Consider the following 23,549-nt stretch of genomic DNA (forward strand, 5'->3'; position numbering starts at 1 on the left):
AAATACTTGTATGCTGTGTAAAACTCAACAAACCAAGCAGTGAAGCATGAAGAGAAAAATGTAAGGAAACAAGCATGGCAGACTGGCAAACGAGTAGGAGGGAGAGCCACAGAGGAGCTCTCCCCATGGTGGTACTGTTTTGGCCCAAGGTGGGCTCATCTTGGAGACAGCCAGCAGAGGCAGATGCCATCTTGTAAGTACCCAAAGCAGCTCAGGGTAGCATCTCTCCAGGAATGTGGCCCCCTAGTGGGCCATAGTAGTGACAAGATAATAATAACAATAATGGTAGGAGAACAGTTGTAGCTAATGACTGGTTGTTAGGTGCTGGGCATTGTTTTCAGTTCCCCACCTCCCCCTTAATTAAAAGAAAATAGACTATTATTTTTCAGAGCAGTTTTTGATGCACAGTCTCCCCATTACCAACATCCCCCATCAGATGTTACAGTCAATGAATCTACATTGACACATCCTAGTCAGCCGGAGCCCAGAGTCTACATCAGGGTTCATCCTTGGTGTTGTACCGTCTATGGATTTTAACAAAATTATAATGAACATGTATCCACCACTGTAACATACAGAATGTTTTCTCTGCCCTAAACCCTCTAGCACTGTTTTTAATCTGCCCTCCAGCACTTGATGTAAGCATTTTTGTTTTGTTTTGTTTGTTTGTTTGTTTTTGCGGTACGCGAGCCTCTCACTGTTGTGGCCTCTCCCGCTGCGGAGCACAGGCGCCGGATGCGCAGGCTCAGCGGCCATGTCTCACGGGCCCAGCCGCTCCGCGGCATGTGGGATCTTCCCGGACCGGGGCACGAACCCGTGTCCCCTGCATCGGCAGGCGGACTCTCAACCACTGCGCCCCCAGGGAAGCCCCGATGTAAGCATTTTAATCCCCCTTTCACAGAGAAAGTCACGGGGGTCCTGAAGGAGTACGTGACCTGCTCATGAGGGCTGGAGCCTGCTTGCGTGAAGGCAAGTAGGCACAGACTCTTCAGGAAGCGGGCCTGCCTCAGGTGTAATGCTTTCTTACCTAGTGAAGGTTAGGCAGACTGGAGCCAGCTTTGAGATTCCCTGAGAGCCACGTGAGAATACACTTTGTCCTGTGGCCACTGCAGGTGAGATTATTAGAAGTTGGCTTGTATTTAAGTAGCTGCTATTACTTTTACATGACAGTAAAACTAATGAATGATAGGAAATTTCCAAGATAAAATGCATATTTATCCCTTGCTATATATATATATATATTTTTTTTTTCCTCTGTTCATCGTCCCCTGTTCATCTGGAATTTCAATTGGCTGCTTTTTTTTTCCCTCACATATTCCATTGTGTTTAGCAATTGCAAACTTTCTTGGCAATTTCCAAAACTACAAAATGACAATAGATTTGCAGACAAATAGAGGATGTGTGGGGTCCACACTGAACATGCACATGCTGCACCTTCTGTCTTGGGAGAGCTGTGTGGCCGCTGAGTGTTACACCAGAGAGGCTTTGTAAAATTTAATAACGAAACAATATTACAAAACAACCAGACACTTTAAAAACACATAATTAGGGGGCTTCCCTGGTGGCGCAGTGGTTGAGAGTCCGCCTGCCGATGCAGGGGACGCGGGTTCGTGCCCCGGTCCGGGAAGATCCCACATGCCGCGGGGCGGCTGGGCCCGTGAGCCATGGCCGCTTAGCCTGCGCGTCCGGAGCCAGTGCTCTGCAACGGGAGAGGCCATAGCAGTGAGAGGCCCGCGTACCGCAAAAAAAAAAAACCAAAAAACCCACACATAATTAGGAATTCAGTGTGTTTTTTTTCTCCCTGAAAATGTAAGTATTTTATCTGCTTTAGCCCTTTGTTATGGTTTTAAACCGTATTTACTAAAACTGTTTCTGCTAAAGAAAGTTTTAAAAGGGAGGTTGGAAAAAATCTCTTCTGAGCACAGTTGAGATGTCAAATCCAACATATGTTCATGCATTCAGGCTCAGAAGATGTTGACAGTGGTGTTTCCAAATGTTTCTCCGTTTTCCTAAAACAGAGCAAATGGTAGGAAATAAATACCATGTGTGGTGTTTGAGACACTGACCTGGAGCCTCAGCTCCCTACATTTTCTAAGGATTTGGGATTCTTTTCAGGAATCAATTAAAAATAACTCATAATTCAACTGAAAGACAATTTAGGGCTTCCAGGTATAGGTGCTCCGATTTCCAGCATTTTCTTGCTGCTCTCAGTGTTTTTGAGATGACAGTTCTCCCTTCATAGAACAAGCTTCAGATTAGAAAAATCAAACACCCATTAGAGAAAGCAGATTTACTCTCATTAATTGATACAGAGATGGAAAGCTACCATCACCCAGATGGGAGCCCAGTGCATCCCCTGCAGACATTCTCAGGGGCCAGAGCCTGGGTCAGCAGCAGCGCACTTGGCCCAAGCCGGAGCTGTCTGTCTAAGAGCGGAGGCTTGGGTTTTCAGGGGTAGGGATGCGCTGCACGGGGGAGCCTCTCTGCAACCTCCGCACACAAACATTAGGGTGTGTGTTACTCTCTTCCCACTTGGTTTTATTATTTTTTTTAAAGTGAACAACCTTGAAAGTTGAACTTCCCATTCTGTTCCAGCTTCTCTGCTCTGCTGGACAGGAGGTAGCGTAGCATGCCTGTTTAGTAACCAGAAAGTGATTGTTAGAGGGAATGGAGACTGTGGCTGCTGTGCATGAAATACGGAGAGAAGGAGCCTTTGAGGGCCAACCACAGAATTGTCTCCTTCCAGAGGCTGGAAGCAGCAACCCAGATGGGGGTAGGGAGGGCAGTGGTGTGAGAATCTGTTGAGATATGACCCGTGGTTTTAACTTTAAATAAGCATTTCCGTCCTAATAGAAGCCCCCTCTAATGTCTCCTGCAGCTTTGATTTTGGAACACGTCACATTCCTCATTAAAGCAATCACTGTTAAAACATAAAGCAACACAGGATTTATTTCTTCATTAAACTGATGATCCGTATATGAAGCCAATTAACATTATGAGTCTGGTGAACATCAAGTGTAAAGAGGTTAGAGAAAATTAAAAGCAGTCACCTTGGTCTTTAGATAAAGAAAGTACACTTTTAGGTTGTAAATTATCAGAGTGTCCAAGCAGGACAGATCGGTGAATTTGGTTAATTGGAAAATACATTTTATTGCACAAGAATTAAGGAAAAACAACATTTTCGTTGCCAACGAACGCTCTTTTTTAGAGGGGAGGGAGATGGTAGCGAATACATACACGTTAGCCGCCTCTCTCCGGCCCCGAGTGTCAGAGACAATCCGAGGAAAAAAAGGGGCCAGCGTTGTCATCAAAGTTTGCTGTAGCCTTTCCTCTCTGCGATTGCTTGGTTTGTTGTTAATTCACTGTTTTGCCAACAGGAACGAGCCCGGCCTCCCTGCTGGGGGAGAGGAACTTCGGGGGAGACGAGGCCGAGGGTCCCGCTGGCTCTGAGCCCCGCGCCAGGTGGGTGTTTTGCGGGAGCCTGACTAAGTGTCCCATCAGGGAGACAACCAGGCTCGCGTCGGTGACGCTGGGAAAGCCGGGACCAGGCGGCGACCGGCCGCGGGAAGATTCCCGGCCGTAGCCGCGGGGCAGGAGCGGGGCGTGGGTCTGCGGAGCCGAGAGTTTGGTCCCTGCTGCGAGCACTGAGCGCGCGTCCCAACTTGCTCAGGTTTGGACCAGGAGAGGATTGGGATCGGGCCCCCAACACCCAGAATCCGGCGGGGCGCGTCCGGCCGCGGCGCAGCGCAGGGCCACAGAGCGGCCCTTGTGACTGGTCTCTTCCCTCTGCAGCCCAGGAGGAACAGGTGCCGCTGTCCAGGGTCCTGACTGACCGGGAGGCTCTGGGAGCGCGCTGCCCGCCGACCCAGAACAAGCCTGTCCAGCCCCGGGGACATCTCTGGGCCTTGCCAAGAAACTGCTTCAACGGATGTCAGGGATGCGGAGCTGAAACTGAGGTTTGGACCTCATTGGTTTCTGGGGCCAACGTGGCGCTGGGCGCCTGGTGCCTTGAGTTCCCGTGCAGATACTCAGGTGCTCCCTGGAGCATCTTGGCCAGGCCCGCCCGGATGTCTTCCTCACCCCACTTCACAGGCACTAGGCTCCGGAGCGCGCGGGGCTCTTGCAGGAGAGGGGACGCCGCCTAGGGCAGGTGGGAGTTTGAGGGGGCTTTTGGCAAACCCAAGCGCGCAAGGGGAGACTCGGGCTCTTGAAAAGAGATCCAGAGAGCAAGGGTGCTCTGAGGGAGACAGGGAGAGAGAGCACGCCGAGCTTCCTGGCCTGGGTTGAAATAGGGTCGGTTCTCAGGGCTCCATCCCTTTCCGGATGAAGTGGAAATGGCCCGCCGGCCCTGCCTGTTACCGCGCCCGCCGCCCAGACCAGCATGCGTGCTCCCCGCCGGCGGGTCACCTGGACTCGCGGAGTCGGTGGCCCTGGCGGAGCTGGCGCAGCGGGATCTTTCCGCTCTGAACCCAGCCGGCGTTTCCAGCGGTTCCTTCCGCGTGACTGGGTCGACTTTCCGCGCCTGGGCGGGCTGAGCCCAGGAGGGGCCGCTGAAGTGCATCGGCCCCGACTTGCCTCTGCAGGAGCCGTGCTGCATCTTCCTCCTGGCGGTTTTCGGAGGGGCGTCCACGGGCCGGTCAGGGCCCCAGTAATCTGCCCTCCAGCTCCATGCGCCTCTTTCGGGGCGGGTGTCCACGTGTGGCCCTGCCAGGCCTTTTGTTTCCAACTCAATGTATCTTTAAGGTCAAGGCTGGATCCCAGGCGGTGCAGGGACCCGACCCACCGCCTCTCCAGGGCTCCTGAACGCAGCATTAGAATGTTTATAAAATATTCAATTTATGTAGTCTGTCCAAGAAGCCATCGTCCCAAAATAAAATCAGCAGTCTAGACGGAACACAGACACCAGAACTTATCAACAGTTGTCTGACTTGCATCTTCTGATGCATCTTGAGTGGGTCATAATACCAACTTTATTTTCAGTGGTGCATAAATTAATTACACGCATTTAATAACCAAAATATCATTATATTCCCCCTTTAATATCATAAAGGCTTTCCGCCAGGGAAGCACTTAATAGTTCAGGGGGCCGTAACGGGCTATTATCCTGGTGTAATGCTATTACAGAACCAATTATGTGCCATTAGACTTGCTTTTTTTGCAGTTTATGTGATTTGATCCAATCCCGCACCCCTGACTTGAAAATTTCAGCCCGGTACTTTAGAGTTTAATTTTCACCCAGGCAGAGGGAAGGGCGGTCTCTCCGCTGAGCTTCTGCCTCGGATGCATTTTAAAAGTAATTGCGAAGGGTCCCACCGCATATCATTTGCATGGAGAAGCGAACATAAATTCTGGGACCCCTTGCTGAGAACAAAATCAAACTTTCCTTTTGTACGGTCGCTTGGAAAGGGAAGCCGTGTGCAAAGAGTCCCCCCAAAACCCATCCGGTGGCGACAATTATCAGCGCTTTGTCATCTGCAGACCAGGAGTCACCAGGCCTGACAAGGGGAGCTTAAAACCAAGCTCTCCCCGAGAAAGAAGGTTTGAGTCAGAGGGAACTTGGGGTGGGGGTGGGGTGGAGTGTTCAGAAAATAATGCTTTTTGGCGGATGGTGGTAGTGGTGATTGTTTCAACCTTCTTTTAAAAGAAAAGAGGAAAAACATTCCTGATGTTTGCTGAGAAATGACGGATTTTTTTTTTTTTTTTTTTTTTTACACCACGTGGGCCATTTGTAAGGCCCAGTAGACCTATCCAAGTTACTCGCTGTAGACAGCGCTGGAAATAATCAGATTAAGGCCAATTACGCGTGAGATTATAAAGGCGAGTGCTGAGCGGCGGCGCGCGCTGTAGACAGATAGCAAGACATCTGGCCACTTCCCGAGTCACTTTTCTGGTCCTGCGGGCGCCAGCCGCGCGGAGCCCCGCCCGTATCCAGTCGAGCCCGGCGAGCGGACCAGAGGCGGTCACGCTCCGGCCTTCCTCGCCCGCCGCCCGCCGAGGTACGCGCGGCTCCCGACCCACACACCGAGCCCTGCGCGCCTGGCCTTGGGGCTCGGCCGCCTTCCTGGTGGGGGCTGCCTTTCGCGCAGATGGCCTGGCGCGCTCGCCGGACTCGGCTGCGTTGTCCTGGGTGCAGGGATTGTGGCGGGGACCCCTGAGAGCCGGGAACCAGACTGCGTGGGCTTGGTGTTGGGGCCGAGGTGGGGGGACGTCTGTCCGGGTGGTGGACCCGAACGGAAGGGCTGTCCCACGGGGTCTCCGGCTTGCGACGGCGCTGCCACCTCCCCTCCAGTACCCAGAGTGGGCTGAAGGCATTGGGAGGGGGTTTTCCATGAAAGGAGCGCCCGGGGCACTCCAGGGCCGGGCGGGGGCGAAGGCAGAGGGAGACTCAGGCTCTGTCGCTGTTTGCTTTGCAGCCAGGCCAGATCTACGCGTGCCTTGTCGGTCCCGCAGTCACCCTCCCGAGTCCTGGCCGTCAGGTCGATCCGGCCGTCGGCGATGTTTTATTTCCACTGTCCGCCACAGCTAGAGGGTGAGTAAGCGCCGAGCCAGGAGCTGCTCCAAAAGGCCGGCGCCGGCCAGAAAGGGCCATAGCAGCAGCTGGGGCTGGTTGGTGGTTGGGTCCCTGCTCAGCGAGGGGCGCAGCCGCCGGAGGTGGGTAGAGGCGCCTTTGGCCCTCTCCCCACATCCGGCTCCAGCCTTCCACCCCATTGCCACCTGCCTCCTACCTCCCCCCACCCCCCCACCGGGCCTGGGCGGGTTGGCCCCCGGGCTATGAGCGCTGCCAGGACCGGCGGATCCTCCCAGCACAGATGCTGGTGTCACGCCTCTAATCTGGGCTCCCCTGCCCAGGGGGCCGCATCAATCTTTCACGGTGTTTTGCAAACATCCTGATAAGCCGCCGCAGTGGACTAGGTGACCCGCAGGGTCCTGGGCCGGACGTGAGCAGGACCCCCCGCTGCCAGGCTGCTCTCACTCCCTGCCCAAGGCCATCTTGCTTGGCCAGGCCAATGTGGCCCTCAGGAGCAGGGTGGCCCTGCTCACCACTGCCAGAAGTGCCCTGGCATGGCTGCTCCTCTGTGACTCACTGGGTTTCTGACCTCAGACGCTAACCACTTCCCACTCCCAGGGCCAGCCCATGACCAGGGTTTGGGTCTTTGAGGGTCTCCGGTTCTTAGAAGAAATTTCGCTTCAGGATCCTTGGTGTGGTCTCTGCACTGGGCTGTTAGGCGGGGGTAGGTTGGTGAGAAGGAAATAGCTTGGATTCCTGGTCTTGGGGGCTCCCCGGGGGTGGGCCGTCCATACAAGAAGGGGATTTCTATGTACCAGGCAAATGCAAAGCCACACACTCTGGCCCTTTAACAGCGCCTTCCTCAGACCAGTAGTCTGAGCCATGGGCTGCTAGGACTTCTATAACTGGGAGCAGAACCAGGACTTGGCTTTGGCAACCTACTCCTTTGGGGGTGGGGGTGGGCAGTGAGTGAATTTTGGAGGGGAAGAAATCGAGAAAGGCACGGGGCAGGGCAAAAGGTGGTGAGACACTGGCGGGACCTGAAACATCAGAGCATGCTCCCTCACCTTGCCCCGGTTACCTTGAGCAGTAGCCGGCCTCAGCTGGCCAGCGTACACAGGGATTTCAGAAAGTTTGTTTTGTTTTTCGCATGGAAGCTTTTAAAAGTTCAGTAGCATTTTCTAAAGGAGGCTAATGAACACCAGGGTTCAAGCCCTGCCAGCCCAATCCGCATTCCTAAGAAGGGAAGGCCAGACACTTGGCTGCATTTCACCTCCTTTTACTTCCAATGACCCATGCAGATGGGCTTTATCAAGGTCTGAGAGGTTCACCCCCTGACACCTAGGACTGCGGGGAGATCCTCTGCTTGTGCAGTGGACACGCCTTTTCTGCATCCCTGAACCTCAGGTTTGGACTGATGGATACTCGGCAGCCCACCCTTCCAGTTAAAGTGGGAAGGTTGAGGTGTGGGCGTTTAGCAGAGGGTGGGCTGCGTGGGTGACTGAAGGGGAAAGCCCAGTCTGCAGGGTGGGTTGCAGAAGTCACCTGGGGAGAGCCCTGGCCAGCCTGTCGTGGCCCCAGCACACAGAGCTGCTTGCTGTCCTCAGCTCAGCTTAGCTCACCTTTCCTTCCCACACCTGGGGCACATCCCGCCTCAACGCTTATTCTGATTGCTGTGACCAGAAGAAAAGGAGATGGGTCTTTAAGAACTTTTTTATTCCTCTGCAGATGTGTTTCAAAGGCAGTTTTACAGAAACGGGTGTTTTATTTTAGTTTAGTATTGCTGTGGGGGGAGGTGGCCTGCTGACGATGGAAAGGCTGAGGACAGTTCCTTGGAATCTGACTTCTCATTATTGCCTATCATCTTTTTAATTGTAATTTTTTATTAATCTAGAGAGGCATATAAGAGAAAGCAAAGCATGGCTCATAATCTCCCTTCTCAGATAATTTTGCTGATATTAAACTAGAAAGTATTACATCTACCTGCTTAGGAAATTCAAATAGAACAGAAACTTACACACTGAAAAGTGAAATCCTCCTTCTCTACCTCTTTTTCTAAAGATACTCCCTATTGTTGGTTTCTTGTGATTCCTTCAAGAAAAACATGCTCTCACCTGCGTTTACCCTCATTTATGTATTTTTCCTTTATATGTTATGCCTTATTTGTGCTGAGATCACACTGGCACATCATTCAGGACTTGCCTTTTTTCACTTTATAATACAGATTTTGGCGATTTTTCCGTGTCAATGTATGCAGATCTACTGGCTTCTTTTATTATTTTTTAAATTTATTTTTAAAATAAATTTATTTACTTATTTGTTTTTATTTTTGGCTTTGTTGGGTCTTCGTTGCTGTGCGTGGGCTTTCTCTAGTTGTGGTGAGTGGGGGCTACTCTTCGTTGTGGTGCGCGGACTTCTCCTTGTGGTGGCTTCTTTTGTTGTGGAGCCTGGTGCACGGGCTCAGTAGTTGTGACACGTGGGCTTAGTTGCTCCACGGCATGTGGGATCTTCCCGGGCCAGGGATCGAACCCATGTCCCCTGCACTGGCAGGCAGATTCTTTTTCTTTCTTTCTTTTTTTTTTTAATAAATTTATTTATTTATTTTTTTTGGCTTTGTTGGGTCTTCGTTGCTGTGCGTGGGCTTTCTCTAGTTGCGGCGAGCAGGGGCCACTCTTCATCGCAGTGCGTGGGCCTCTCACTGTCGCGGCCTCTCTTGTTGCGGAGCACAGGCTCCAGACGCGCAGGCTCAGTAGCTGTGGCTCATGGGCCCAGTTGCTCCGCGGCATGTGAGATCTTCCTAGACCAGGGCTCGAACCCGTATCCCCTGCATTGGCAGGCAGATGCTCAACCACTGCACCACCAGGGAAGCCTGACTGGTTTCTTTTAAATAGCTGTGTAGTATTCCATTATATATTGTTCAGAAGGTGCCTACAATTGTGCACTTAGGTTGTTTCCTTTTTTTTTTTCCTGTTACCATGTTACCAGGAACAATATTCTCGCTCCATTTTGGCACATTTTTAAAGTATATTCATAGACTACATACCTGTATGTGCACTTAACATTTTTGATGGATATTGTCAAATTACCCTCTAATAAGGCTGCACAAATTCATGCTCCTACAAATGGTGAATAGTGTGTACAATTCATTATGCTTTTAACTGTACTGGGTATAATTGTGCAGCTTATTGTTTTGGCAAAATGTTTTGTCTAATTATTGCAAGGTTTAACATTTTCATAACATTATCAACCATTCTATTTATTCTTAAGTAAGAAGCCTGTTCTCATCATTTCCTCTTTTCTATTAGGTTGTCAATCGTTGTTCTTATTAATTTGATGAACTGTCAGCTTTTTTTAGGATCCAGTTTGACATGCAGTGTTTCACTTAAAGATACTATATGTACACTTTGTGAAACAATTTGGGACAAGCAGGTAGAAGTTTGTGAGGCTGATTGTGATTTGAGGGCCTCAGAGCTCGCATTTCATCCTCACCAGTCAAGTGCTTTGTTTTAAAAGGAAACTGTTTGGTTTCCCGCAAAATAATGGAAATAAGACCACTTTGACGCTGTCCCTTTGAAGTTCCCAATGAGCTGGAGAGAAATATTTGTAACTAGGATTTTGAGGAAGAAAGCAATTTGGATGGGATGGTGGAGGGAGAAGTTTTCACCAGAGAGTGGAGGTCTTGTGACCAAGGATGTGCACTGGGGAGTTGAATAATAAGTAGGAGGGACTCCGTTTAGCAGATAGAATTTTAAAAAGCCGAAGGACCTTGCTTCTTTGGGACTGAGGTCCTTCGGAGGGATGGTGCCTGGGCAGTGTCACTAGCCAGCTCCTAATGGCAAACATGCAATGATTCTGAGACCGGAGCCCATGGCAGGTACAGCGTTCACTGGCTAATGGGAACTTGCTCATTTGTTTTCCTAAGAAGCCAAGTAAATGGTGGACTGTCAAGTCAATGGTGCACATTTGGAAAATGACCTGAATGCACATTTGGGGCAAAACTCTGCTGTGGCTTAATCCGAGCTTTGGAGGCTGGCAGGGAGGACTGTGGATGCCTTTTCTTTTCACAGAAGTGGGAGTAGTGGGTCCTTTATAAGCCTGGCCAGAGGCTCCTGTTTAAGTCTGCTTGGAATTCAGGACAGTCGCTATTGGTGCAGATTCCTTGTTAATTGACATCTATACAACAGATCCACTAGAGTGCTGATGAGCTGTGACCAACAGTATTAATATTCATTTATAAACTTCCTACCTCCTCGTGTCCTGAAGTTCTAGGAGAAAAGTGCTGGGAAAAGCTCTTGGTGATTTCATTCCTCCCCTAGCCCCAGCCTTTAATTCTTATTGTTGTAGAAACAAGGGAAAGTAAAATAACAAGTGAGCAAAAGGGAAACGTAGAGGCTTTTGTTAAAGGACCAGAGGTAGAAGGGATGAGCTGAAGGCACATTGGACAGAGGTGCAGGCAGCTGGGAGCCAGAGGGCCGATGAAGGCTCCGTCTCAAGTTAGTGACCCTTCCTGGCTCAGAGTCTAGAATTTCACAAGTGGACTTGGCTGTCTAGGGGAGTAAGGTCTCCACTCACCCTATGAAATAGGCATAGTTAGGCCTAAAGTCAGAGATTACTGGGAGAGAGAGAAAGCATGAGAGAGTGAAAAAGAGGGAGCCTTAATTACAGGAGCAGAGAAAGATGCTTTAGGACAGACAGGGCTCCGTCTGGGTGGGATGCGTCACTGAGTGAGTGTGCATGGCAGGGGCTCAGTGTGAAGACTGGGGGCCCTGTGCTCAGGCTGATCCAGCTTGCTCCCTGCAGGCACTGCACCCTTTGGCAACCACTCTACAGGAGATTTCGATGATGGGTTTCTGCGGAGAAAACAGCGCCGGAACCGGACCACGTTCACTCTTCAGCAGGTAATGATGTTCCCCTTCTGAGAGCCATCCACTTCCTGCCTCCAAATTAATCAGAGTTTGAGCAGCTCTTCTTTGTCTTTTAAAATAAAGCCAATGGATCATGTTAACTGGATCTTTCTGTTTTCTTGAACAATTCATGTGTCAAGGAATCTGTCTGGGGAGAGGGCAGAGGACTGTGACGTTATGATCCCAGATAGTCAGTGAAGAGGCAATGAGGATGGCGCCCTTTTGTCTCAAGTTGATAGTTTGGGGAACATTTCCACATCAGCAATACAGCAACATCATTTCAACTTGGAAATAACCTTCTGAGGAAGGCAGGTCAAGTGTTCTCATCCCCAGTAGATAAATGAGAAAACCGGGGCCCAAGAGGTTGACTGATTTGTAGAAGGTATTGTCGTCCATAAGTGGAAGGGCTACAACTGGAACCTTGATATTGTCTTTCCAGGGCCGCGGCTCCTTCCCTTAGATCCGTTTGTCTCCCAGAGCACACTGGAGCAGAAACCCTAGGCAGTTTCTGTGGGACTGACCGAGCGAGGGCTTCTGCAAGTTGATTCTGTTCTTCCAAGCTCTATAGTGAAAGCTGCGTGGGTTGCACTTTAAAAGTAAATGCATTCAGATGTTTGCGCCTCTCTTATTTCCACCTCTTGGGGTAGCACTGAGGTTGTTAGTAAGTCTTAGCTCCCAAGTCTTCCGCGGTTGAAATTTTAATTCTGTGGGATCTTTCCAAAGAGCATTTTTCTCCCTCTCTTCCCTTACTTGATCTGTGAAACTACTTCCTCACCACACATAGCAAATTTGAAATATGCATCTGCTTCCTCTCACCTAGCCACATCCTCTCACCAGTAAATATTTTTTTTTTCCTTTTACCAGCTGGAAGCTCTGGAGGCAGTTTTTGCCCAAACACACTACCCTGATGTCTTCACCAGAGAAGAGCTAGCCATGAAAATCAACCTCACAGAAGCCAGAGTGCAGGTAAACCTTCTTTTTAATTATTTAACTCTCTGATATTAAAACTGGCAAACTTTTTTTTTTTTTTTGACATCATGACTGCAGAGTGCACATTTGGCCAAAGAAAGCAAATGAAGACTATCTGTCATTTTCATGATGCACTTTAATAACATCAACATAATGTGGAATATTAGATTAGGTTGATTAATCGGTCATTCATAATTAACTAGTGATAATGTTCTACACTAATTTGTCCGCGTCTCTAAGGTACTAAATTACATCAATGCACATCCATTTCCTTGCTTTGGAAAAAAAAAAAAAAAAAAAGAGCTGAGATGCTATTCTCAAAGCAGCTCTGACCACTCTGGGGTAAGGCCGGTCAATGGCAGAGAATTGTGTTTTCGTATGGGAACAGAGTAGGATCTGCTTTCCAGAAATTGCATCATGTCCAACTTTTCCCCAGCACGCGGACCCTTTCAGCGAAGTGGTCCGAAGAACATGGGCAATTTAAAAATCTTTAAACGGCAGCAGCAAAAGGGCTGCCTCAGAGCCGAGCGTGGCCCGTGGTGACTGTCTCTAGGCAGGATTTCTTTTTAGAAGCTACACGGTGATTACGTTTAAGTGCACAAACCCGTCGAGCCCAGCAGATGTGCCCGAACGCAGGAGGAACAGATTCGCAGCAGCGCCTCTCCGGGCGAGCTATTCTTTGAGCACAATTATATATTCATTTTATTTATGGGGTTTCCTCCATGCTGTTTCTGTTCTTTTTTATGTAGGGGCTTGGGGTTAAGACTATGCAAAGATCTAATTGTAGGAAATATAATAGTTTGCTTTCGGTTCCCCTGGGTCATGTTAGTATCTCTTAAAAACCTATGGCTGAAGAGAGATAATGGAATTCTGAACAGTAAATTGGGGGTTGTAAACAAATTATTTCCCCTATAATCAGATTATGTGATCCTGATTATTAAATCTGAACATGAATCATTGGTCATATGCGGGCAAATTAAACTGATTATTATTTGGAAATGAAAATCTCCTTTGGCCAGGACGCCGTTCATCCTTTCTTTTTTTAATGCCAGCTTGCCAATAGCTGCGTAAAGACTGAACTGCAAATTGAGATAAATGGCACAATTACTGAGCATTCAGAAGTGGAAGATCATAACTTCTCCCTGAAAGGTGCAAGGGTGAGATAGGGGTGGTGACAATTAAAGCTGGGACTTGTTGTTCGGGCTATTGTTGGCTATTATGCAAACAGACAATGGCTGTGAAGCATTTGTTTAGTGAGACTCCATGTGGGGACACGGCTTTGGTGGCGGGAAGGGAGATGTGTTTACATTTATACCCCTTGCTCATTCAAATATGATTAATGTTCTATAAAGCAGGGTCTTAATCGAAGCTGATGTTGTCAAACAATAACTAAATAGGGAAATAAACGACTCCATCATGCTCTTGCCTCAGAAGCAGGCGAACTGTCAGTGCAAAGTCATTAAAATATGATAATGAAAAATAGCTCAATTAAATGTTGTTATAGCTGTGACCTTCATTCAATTAAGATGCCAGAAAGTGTCTGCATTTTGCTTTGCATTTAACTGCCCTAAATTTAGAATATAGATAAAATCATTATTCAGTGGCTGCTGATATGTGCAATTAAAAAACCAACTAGATTAAAAAGAAAGAAAGAAACCCAGTTAAAGGAGAATGAAAATTCGGAGGTGGGGTGAGCCTGGAGACCGAGGCTCTCTCCTGGGCCAGTCTGCTGACAGGCAAGGAGGAGAGGATGCCCAGGGGAATAGGAGGGAGGTCTAGACAAGCCCTTTTTTTTTTTAAAGCCAGGAATTATCTTCTAGGAGAGAGGGGGAAGAGGTTTAGCTGCACTGAGTAAAGAGCAGCAGGACTTCACTGACCTCTGGGAACACCTTGGGCCCAGGCTGCCTGACTGCCCTGAGGCTGTCCTGCAAATGCGATCTTGGTCTCTAAGGCTTAAAGAATTCCACACCCGCCTCTAAGAAGGCACTCAGAGCAGGTGAATCACAAGCTGCCTCCCAACCTGAGGATGGTGGAGATAATAACACTAGCTAATGTTCACCGAGGGATTGATTGCTGCGTGCCACGCACTGTGCTTAGTATTTTGCATGCATCTCCGTTAAATTTCCTGATGATGCTTGGGGGTGGCTGTTATTATTACTCTCAGACAATTTGGATTATGGTACCCAGCCAAGCCACTGGGCTTCAAATTGTAGATCTGCCACTTAGCACTTGGATGACCTCAGGCAAGTTAATTAAACTGTCTGTGCTTAGTTTTCTCATCTGTAAAGTGGGGGTAGTAGGACTACCTGCCTTAAAGGATTGCAGTGGATTCTAAACCAGATTCTCCGGGGTCCAGAATTCTCAACCAGGACTGACTCCAGAGTCAGTGTTTCTAGTGGATGCACTGGGCTGATGGTCATGAACTTGCCGTGATGCGTCAGTGTTAAATCACACGTATGAGGCCAGACACACTCCGGCCAAACCTGCTGGATGAGAGAATGAGTATTTTTTGATGAGGAAACCCCAGGACAGTATTTTACAAACTGCTTTGATGACGAATCCCCCGTCTCCCCGTAGGAAACACATTTCACATCAGATAAGTGTACTTGCATACCCTGAGTATTTCCACAAGATAGTACTTTGACCCTTGCTGTGGGCAGTGCATTCGGATACTTTCTATGATTTCACACTCATTAAAAAATGCCTGTCACACCTTCCGCTCTGGTTTTCTGACCCACCCATGAGTCTGAAGCTGCAATTCGGAGGGCACTGCATTGCTAGATCTTTAGAGAGAGGAGGCTGTGCTCCCGCACGCCTACTGCAGGGGAGCCGGGGGCACGGGGACCAGGCACCTGGGTTTAGGTTCTGGTTGCCTCCTTCTGTCTGATTTTCTGCCTCTGTTGGGTGTGTGCTTCCTTCGGGGACTCAGGTTTGGTTCCAGAACCGAAGAGCCAAATGGAGGAAAACGGAGAGAGGGGCCTCGGACCAGGAGCCAGGAGCCAAGGAGCCCATGGCAGAGGTGACGCCACCGCCTGTGAGGAATATCAACTCCCCGCCCCCTGGGGACCAGGCCCGGAGCAAGAAGGAGGTCCTGGAGGCCCAGCAGAGGTGAGGCTGGCTGAACCCAGGGCCTGGAGGGCTGGCGGGCACCCGGGATTGGGAACTCAGTGTGTCATTTTCCTTCACTGCCAGCCTGGGGCGAACTGTCGGTCCCACAGGGCCTTTCTTCCCCTCTTGCTTGCCGGGGACCCTCCTGAATACGGCCACGTACGCCCAGGCCCTGTCACACGTTGCTTCCCTGAAAGGTGAGTTTGGGCTCTGCTGCCTGCTGGTGCGGGGCGGGGGCTCTGCCTGCCTGCAGCGCCTCCAGGGGGATCATGGAGATGGTTTGCCTCTTCTGTTTGCTTGGGCGGGCCCATCCTTGCACCTGGGGCTGGTGTAGCTCCTTCTCTCCTTCTATCACAGCCAGGGTCATGAACGGCATCTGTTTCCACACATGCTATCTTGTTTGCTTTCTACATGGCCTGAGAATGAGGGTGAACGTCATCTCACCGCACCAGCTGCGGAATTGGTTGAGAGAGGGCTGTTTCAGAAGGGCCATTGCATGTTCACAGACTGCTGCTTCCTGTCGGTACCAGTTTTAGGTGCTAGCTTGCAGCTCGTGGGTGAGGCCTGCAATGGACCGTTGTCCCAGCTCGTGAGGACCCTCCCCAGACGTGCAGCCTCCCCACCTGCCTTCCCTGGGGCCTCCTGATGTCAGGGGTTAGGATTTGTGGTTTTCTAAGATTTGCTGTCTTCTCAAAGGCTGTGGTTATCTGAAGGATGGAAACCATTTGGGGCATTTTTGTCAGGCCCAGAGAGAAGGACTCTGGTGGGGCTGTCCTTTGGGGGTTTCTGGGTCAACCCTACTGGATGAATGGGTCCATCCAGTGTCTTTCAATTCTTGGCCCCAAACTCACTCTTCCTGTGAGGAGACCAAGCAGCTGTGCTGGCCGGGAGCAGGGCTGGGCCCCAGAGTTCGTCTGGGACAGTGAGTGTTAGTGTTGGGGTTTGTCCGTCACAGCGGGTCTGGGAGGTGGGGGTGCAGGTGCGGGCTGTAGGCTTATTCCCCATAATAGGCAGTGGGAGAGGCCCCCCTAGGATGTTTCCTGTGTGCTCTGTTTTTGGGTCTGGGGTCTCCTGCCCTCGAGAGGTTCCCCCTCCTGCAGGTTGGTCTCGCACGTGCGTGTGCACACGGGCGCGCGCACACACGCACACGCACACTGGCGATCTGCATTGCAAATGTAGTTTCTGGAGCCTGAATAAGGACATGATGGAGCCTCTCTAGGGAATCTCTGAAGGGAGAGAAGGGTGTTCTACGCACAGGGAACAACACGTGCAGAGTGCCAGGCGCAGGGAGAAGAACCAGGCTTGTCTGGGGAATGGCTGGTATGTTGGGTGCCCACAGGAGAGTGCCCAGAGGTCAGGTGGAGGGGCCAGAGCTTGCAGGCCTTGGATGCCGCACTCCTGCATTTGGAGTTTCCACTGTAGGAGGAGGGACCCTGAGGCCTGGAGCCACTTCTGAGTGGTCCAGGCAGCTGGGCAAGTCGCCGTGCTCAGATGGCCAGCATGGGTTGATGAGGTTCAGCTCCATCCAGCTCTGCACCCCGTGCCCTGATAGTGCTCCCTTCAGCTCCAGGGTCTGTGTGCTCCAGGGGCCAAGTAGAGCCCCTTGCCACAGAGTGGCCTTGGGGCGCATTCACAGACACAATAGGCTGAGGGGGCACTGTGAAGATGGGGTCCCAATTGGAAGGGGCTTCCAGAAGGAGATTACCACTGGGACTTGGGTATCATTCAAGGAGCTGCTCTGGGCAGAAGAGCAATCCTGTGTCCATCTATGAAATCCTCTCTGCTTTGGTGAGGCCCAGCTCAGTTCCTGAGAGTAACCGTCTCTTTTATCAATGTTCTCTGCTTGCCCCACTCCAGCCTCACGAGTTGAAGGTGAATCCCACGTCTCTTCGCTGGGGCAGTTGGGAGGGGTCTGGGGCAGAGCCCAGGCCCTGGTGGAGGCCTGAGGTGTCTGAACGAGTGGAGAGAGGGCCTGGCTGCTGGCAGGGAGGGTGGGAGTGCCTGCCTGCCACTGCGAGGCTGAAGGCACTGATAAGAGGGAGACAGAGGACAGAGCAGAAGGAAGAAGGGCTGGTGGGAGGGGCAGGTAAATCTGTCATTCTCCTCTTCTTCCTTTACTCGTATGTACTCCCCCAACCCCAGCACTTCCCTTGGGGCCTGACCTGTGCCTGCTTCGCTGGAAACAGACTTTCCTCTGATGGAGGGATGGGGCGTTGGGGTGTCAGGATCCGGCAGAAGTGCTGGAAATCACAGTGCGCTCACCAAACCAGGGCACAGCTTGCACATCCCCACTGGAAGGTCTTCCTGGCTACGATCAGGGACACGAGGCGTGCTGGGGCAGGTGACACACTCGGATAGTTCCAGAGCCGGGCAGGTGATGAGCGAAGCGAGTGCGTGTGGGCTTTGTCTTTGCTCCCCCAGATACGCAGCCGTCTTGGTCTATACGTCATTCTCCCACTTGTGAGAAAGGGGTGGGGAAAAGGCACGTTTCTCTACGTCAGAAGCAGTTATGCGAGGAGCATGCTAAGGGGCTCCCTGAGATTCGGCAGAGGCGGGCTGGGGAGCATTTGCCCACTCCAGGGTCAACTACTGCTCACGTCAGCCGATGGTGGCCAAGTGGGTCTGTGGACCCCACATTGCCAGAACTATTGAAATTTCAGGAGAAGCTGGAAATCTGGATTTTTATTTGAAATAGTCCCATCTTTTGGCTCTTTTGACGCGCAGGCTCAGCGGCCATGGCTCACGGGCCCAGCCACTCCGCGGCATGTGGGATCTTCCCGGACCGGGGCACGAACCTGCGTCCCCGGCATCAGCAGGCGGACTCTCAACCACTGCGCCACCAGGGAAGCCCAAAATAGTCCCATCTTTTAAATGCGACCTCTAAGTCTTTGGGCCAAATGAGCGCATCATTGGTCAGACCAGCCTGCGGACTGCCTTTCTGTGGGGGATGCTTCTCCTCCACCCCTCCCATCTCTGCTTTCTGTGTTCTTCTCGCTGCATTCGTAGCTCCTCTTCAGGCCTCCCCCGGCAAAGTTCCCCTCCTGTAGCTCATCCTGACCCCTTTACCCACCAAGGCCCTTGCTATCTGGCCTCTCTGAGCAGCTGGCTTTTTAGTCTCTGGCAAGCTAAGTGGTGTTGGAAAAGGAGGGAAATGAGTGATTATTGAAAACCTTTTCTGTCCTCTGTCCGGTGGTCTCACGTGTGGTCCCGTTTATTTCTCACGGTAGAGGAGAGTAGTAAACGATGTATCAGGGAGGCTCCAGAGCTGCACAGCAGGTCAGTGGAGCTGGGATGGCTCTGCGATAACAGCTGGCGTTGGTTGGGGTATCTTTGCCTTCTAAGAGCTCCTGACCCTGTGAGGTGGCAGCACAGCCTCGCTCCAGTCCAGGTGGGCTCGGCCGTCCTTGGAGATGCGCTTGGGGGACCTGCCTCTGCCTCAGAACCTGGGGTAACAAGCGTGTACCTGCAAGTCAGGTTCTGGGTGCCCCGGGAGTCAACTCTCGATTGTTTTCCGGAACATTTGTTAAGTGGTTTGAGGCCTACATCTTGCAGACTCTTGCAGCCTACATCTTCTTCTCCGAGGGTTCCCCAGCTACAGAAGTTAAGTGCATGGCCCAGTTTAGGCCCAAGAGAGGAGCAATCCCAATTTTCTAGGCCTGGCTCAGTGCCCGGACCTCTGGGCTGTTACCTGGCCTCCCTTTCCTGAGTTCACCCCCAGAGGTGGCTGGGCGACCAGGTGCTGGCAGAGCTGGTGGCCTGAGCTCTGCTTCCAGGGGCCTCTGGCCAACCAGGGGGCCCCCTCAGCAAGCTGTGAGGAGCTTCACGCACGTGTGTGCTGGAAGGCACACACCTGGGCTTCCGTACCCATCCGTCTTTTTACAAACGAGAAGCTGAGGTTCCCGGAGGGAAAGCCACTTGCTCACAGGTCACTCATATCGGCGAGGTCTCCCCTTTGAGATCTAGGCTGATCTCCACAGGATCCTGGTGTGCTCTTTCCTCCGGCCATGATTTATTCATTCATTCCTCTGGGTGGGCACCTGTTGCTAGGGGCTTTTGACCCCCACCCTGCTTCTGCCTGGCAAGTGAGGACAGCTGGCAGTCCACTGGGCATGAGCCCTGGGGGAAGAGTCTGGACTCACCCAGAGCCCAGAACCATTGTGAGCTGAGCGCCGCAGCCCCTTCCAGCCCAGAGATCCCAGCCCACTTCTCCGGGCCTGAGGCAACTTGCAAATCATCAAGAAAGAATCAAAGTGAATTTCAGCTTCTGGACTCAAACCAGTGTTCAGGTTTCCTTCCCCAGGCTTTGTGGTCCTAGTGGGGTCCTATGGTCCTGGACTAAAGACAGCAGGTGTCCTGGAGAGGCCACCACTATTCTGGCCCTGCCCCAGACCGCACTCTCGGTGTCGATCCCGAGACTCCAGCCCTGAGGCTCCAGCCCAGGGCTTGAGGACCCAAGCCAAGGCTGAGCTGTGCTACGCCAGCACCCGGCCTGGGTGTGAGGGGAATCCGGGCTCCCAGTGCCCAGGCAGGATCGGTTCTCCCTGGGGGCACATGGAGCCTCCCAGCGAGTGGTCCCAGAGCTAACTGCCTGCAGAGCATTCTATAGAGTTACAAGTCGAAGGACTCTGAGTTGAGGGTCCTGGTCTTTCGGTTCTAGGTGTTGTTGTGACAGATGTGAAGTCTCTTCCAGGGAAACATTGAGAGAGCCTCCAAGTGTGTTTGTAGGGGAGCCTGGGGGTTGTTGAAGTACGGTTTGCTGAATTCCTTTGAGTGCCGGTCCTTGAACTCCTTAGGTCCTCTAAGTAGTTGTTGAATTCACTTCCCTGGAAACATTTTGGCTTTGAATGTGCTCTGAAAACAAGGGCATTCTTGGAATATTGGCCATCAGCTCCTGGAGCAGGTGGCACTGGGGGGAGGAAAAGGGCAAGCAGGGGCAGATCGGGGTGCTGGATATAGAGGGAATGTGCTGGGGTGGGGGATGTCCCAGAGCACAGAGCTGTGGGGTGTCACCAAGCCCTGCTTCCAATGTGAACGGCCGGGTGGGCTGGGCCCCGGCAGCTCCATGACTGTGGCCCAGAACATGCTGGTGGATCTAGACTCTGCTTTTTTATTTTTAGGTTGTGGGGGAAGTGGCCCAGAAAAGGTGAAGAGGAACAGGTCGCTCAGCCGCTTTGCTGAGCTTTAGCACCCAGACTGAGACGTCAGTAGCAGATCATGGTTTTCTTAGGAAATTAGAGGCCCTAATTTTCATTCCCTGGAGACACCTGTTGAAGGCAGGGGCCTGGGATTCGGAAGCAGCTCGAGAGCTAGGGAAACCAAGATGAGGCTGGAAACGACCCCGGCTTTGGAAAACCTGCACAGCTCAGAACTGCCACAGCGCACACTGAGCTGGCTCGGCAGTTCTGCCTCCGGCCAAGGGGTGAGGGCAGAGACCTTCCGGAGCTTCGCCTTCTGCCACATGCTGTGCTGGGGGACTGTGCTCCGCTGCCAGGTCCCCAGGCTTGGGCAGGTGGCTGAGATGCAGCTCTGGGGCTGGAGCCCTGGGGACACCTATTCAGCAGGTTCAGTGTTGGGGCGTGTGGATGGGGCAGTGTTGGGGCGTGTGGATGGGGGTGTTCACAGAGGGATGGGTCTGGCTAGGTCAGCAAGGCTGCCCAAGCAATCTGGAGCCTGGGAAGGGTGGGAGGTGGGGCCGGCGCCCTTGAAGGACAGGAGGTTATGACCCCTTTGGGGTGGCTGGGTAAGCAGAGTGTCTATATGCAGAGGTGTGGCAGACTTGCCTCCACGCTCTGCTGGGCAGGGAGATGTGGATGGGCATTGGGCTGTGCCCATCAGAGGGGGCCAGAAAACTGCCCGCCAGTGACAGAGCCAGGTAACTGAAAACCAGGCACTTGTGGAAATTTCCTCCTTTAATTATCAAGCAGTGAACTAGCGCAGCAGCGTTGAGCAAGGGCTCTGGACGTCCTGCCTGGTGTGAATCCTCATTCTTCCATTCTCTGGCCATGTAAGTCTTGAGTTAAGTACTGGGAATCTCTACCTCTGCTTCTTCATCTGTAAATTGGGGATCTTGACCATCCCAGGACTGGATTTATAGGACCAAATGTGGAGAGTGTGAGTTGGACCAGTGGGAGGCGTGAGTCAACACCGTTATTAATCAGATTCCTCCATCCTCATTTTCAAGTCGCTGGGTCCCACTCATCTTTAAAAGACCAACTGAAATGTCTTTTCTCCCAAACTTCTCCCATTTTTCTGAACTGTATCGCTGCTGACATTCACCTTTTCCTCGTAACCCCTCCTTGTTCTGATTGCTGGCTGTGATGGGAGCTCCTTCCCGTCCCTGGTAGGATTTGCTGGTCAGGGGAAATTTGCAAATTTGCTTTGTACTCTGGGGTGGTCAGAGAGCGCGCATCCTGGCCAGGCATGCAGTCAGTGTGTTTCCTGATTGAGTGTCCCACGGAAACTTAAAAACAAAAAGGCAGCGGGACCCTACCCCATGAAGTCAGGGTTTGCATAACAATAATGGGTGTCCAGAGAAAAAGCCTTTGCAACACAAAGAGCTTTCCTGCACTGTCTTAATGGCCAGCCTCCTGTTCACAATTCATTAATGCAGAGGAAGTTATTAATGGCCGAGGGAAGCGCTTGGGTTTGTTCCGGGGAAGTGCTGGCCACAGAACGGGCCACAGTCAACGGAGGCCTTCTCCCTGGTGCACTTGGCCCAGCTGCCTCTAACCTGTGATTCGGAGAGCTGGGTGTGAGGTGGAAATTCATTACGGCTGCCAGGGGAGAGCTTTCATAACTCAGTCCGTGCTCATGCCCGGGAGTCACAGCCACTCTCCCCAGCTGGGCGGGGCATCACGGCTGACCTTCCATCGGCTCCTGACGAGGCCAGATGGCTCCTGTGGTCCCACATGAGGCCCAGGCAGGGAGGAGTCTGGAGGCACACACACCTGGTCCCACCTCCGTAGCTGAGCTCCATCCATGCAGGCCTCGGAAGCCGTGAGGACTGACGGAGATGTCCTGGCACGCAGTGGGTGCTCAGTCAGTGCTAGCGATCAGAGTAGCAGTCCTGGGCCTGCATCATGTGTGTGAGGACGAGCAGGCAGGCGAGGGGCAGGGTGTCCAGTGCTGGGAAAGGGTCTGGTCATGTCCTCCTTGAGAGCAGGGCCCCTTACTTACCCAAGAATGTGCCCTCCCTGCTTCACGTTGGCGTTGGCCCTTGGGCTTCCAGGCCAGGGTAAAGTGTCCAGAGTCTGAGACTGGAAGGGCTTTATTGGCCAATGAACATTTGCCCACCAGGGCTAAACTCAGAGCCGGAGGCAGCCTCTTCCTCCTTCAAGTCCCCTGAAAACATTTTCCCCCTAATTCTCTTAATCACTTTTTCCTGTGCTGTGATTAAAGAAAAAAAATCACAATCTTAATAAACAATTAAAATTGTTTTATTATGAAATATGTTAATCAAAAACTCAGAAAACATGCATCTAGAACTTAATGAATGATTTTAAGCACCCATGTGCTACCCTTCCTTTAGAACTATGCCTGCACCCCAGAAGCCCCCGAATCCCTGTGCCCCTTTCTACTAAAGTCACTTTTCTTCCACCTAAAGGAAACCACGGTGCTGACTTTTATGGTAATGCAGCTTTGCTGACCACCTGCGTAGGCATTCAGAAACGCTACTGTCTAGTCTGAACTTTTATGAACCGTACATGTGTACACATATAAGTGGAATCATACAGGTTGTATTTTTCGTGCCTGGCTACTTTAACTCGGCATTATGTTTGGGAGATTTATCCAGGTAATTAGGTTTAGCTGTCAATTCTTAACGATATTCTGTGTACATGCTCAGATCATCTGCCGATAAAGACGGTTTGCCTCTCCCTTCCCAATCCTTATACAGTCATCCCTGGGTACCCGTGGGGGATTGGTTTCAGGACGACCTCTGCGACCCCCCATACCAAAACCCACCCATCCTGAGTCCCTTATATAAAATGTGGTGGTATAATGAATGCAGTTGGCCCTCCATATCCGTGGGTTTCATATCCCTGGATTCAAGCAACTGGCGG

At 51.5% G+C, this 23,549-nt stretch overlaps 1 protein-coding gene across 1 annotated transcript in view; it reads left to right on the forward strand.

Annotated features, from left to right (window-relative positions):
* Positions 1-6,495: 6,495 nt before the first annotated feature.
* The window catches only part of DRGX (dorsal root ganglia homeobox), a gene marked incomplete at both ends in the record, with an annotated part of 30,717 nt that continues 13,663 nt past the window's right edge, over positions 6,496-23,549 (forward strand). The window contains 5 exons of the mRNA XM_079899720.1: positions 6,496-6,529; positions 11,309-11,406; positions 12,277-12,378; positions 15,311-15,489; positions 15,574-15,686. Coding sequence (XP_079755846.1) covers positions 6,496-6,529; positions 11,309-11,406; positions 12,277-12,378; positions 15,311-15,489; positions 15,574-15,686 — 526 coding nt within the window. The remainder of the gene's footprint in view (positions 6,530-11,308; positions 11,407-12,276; positions 12,379-15,310; positions 15,490-15,573; positions 15,687-23,549) is intronic.

This window comes from Stenella coeruleoalba (assembly GCF_951394435.1).
Source record: "Stenella coeruleoalba genome assembly, chromosome: 16".
NCBI lineage: Eukaryota > Metazoa > Chordata > Mammalia > Artiodactyla > Delphinidae > Stenella > Stenella coeruleoalba.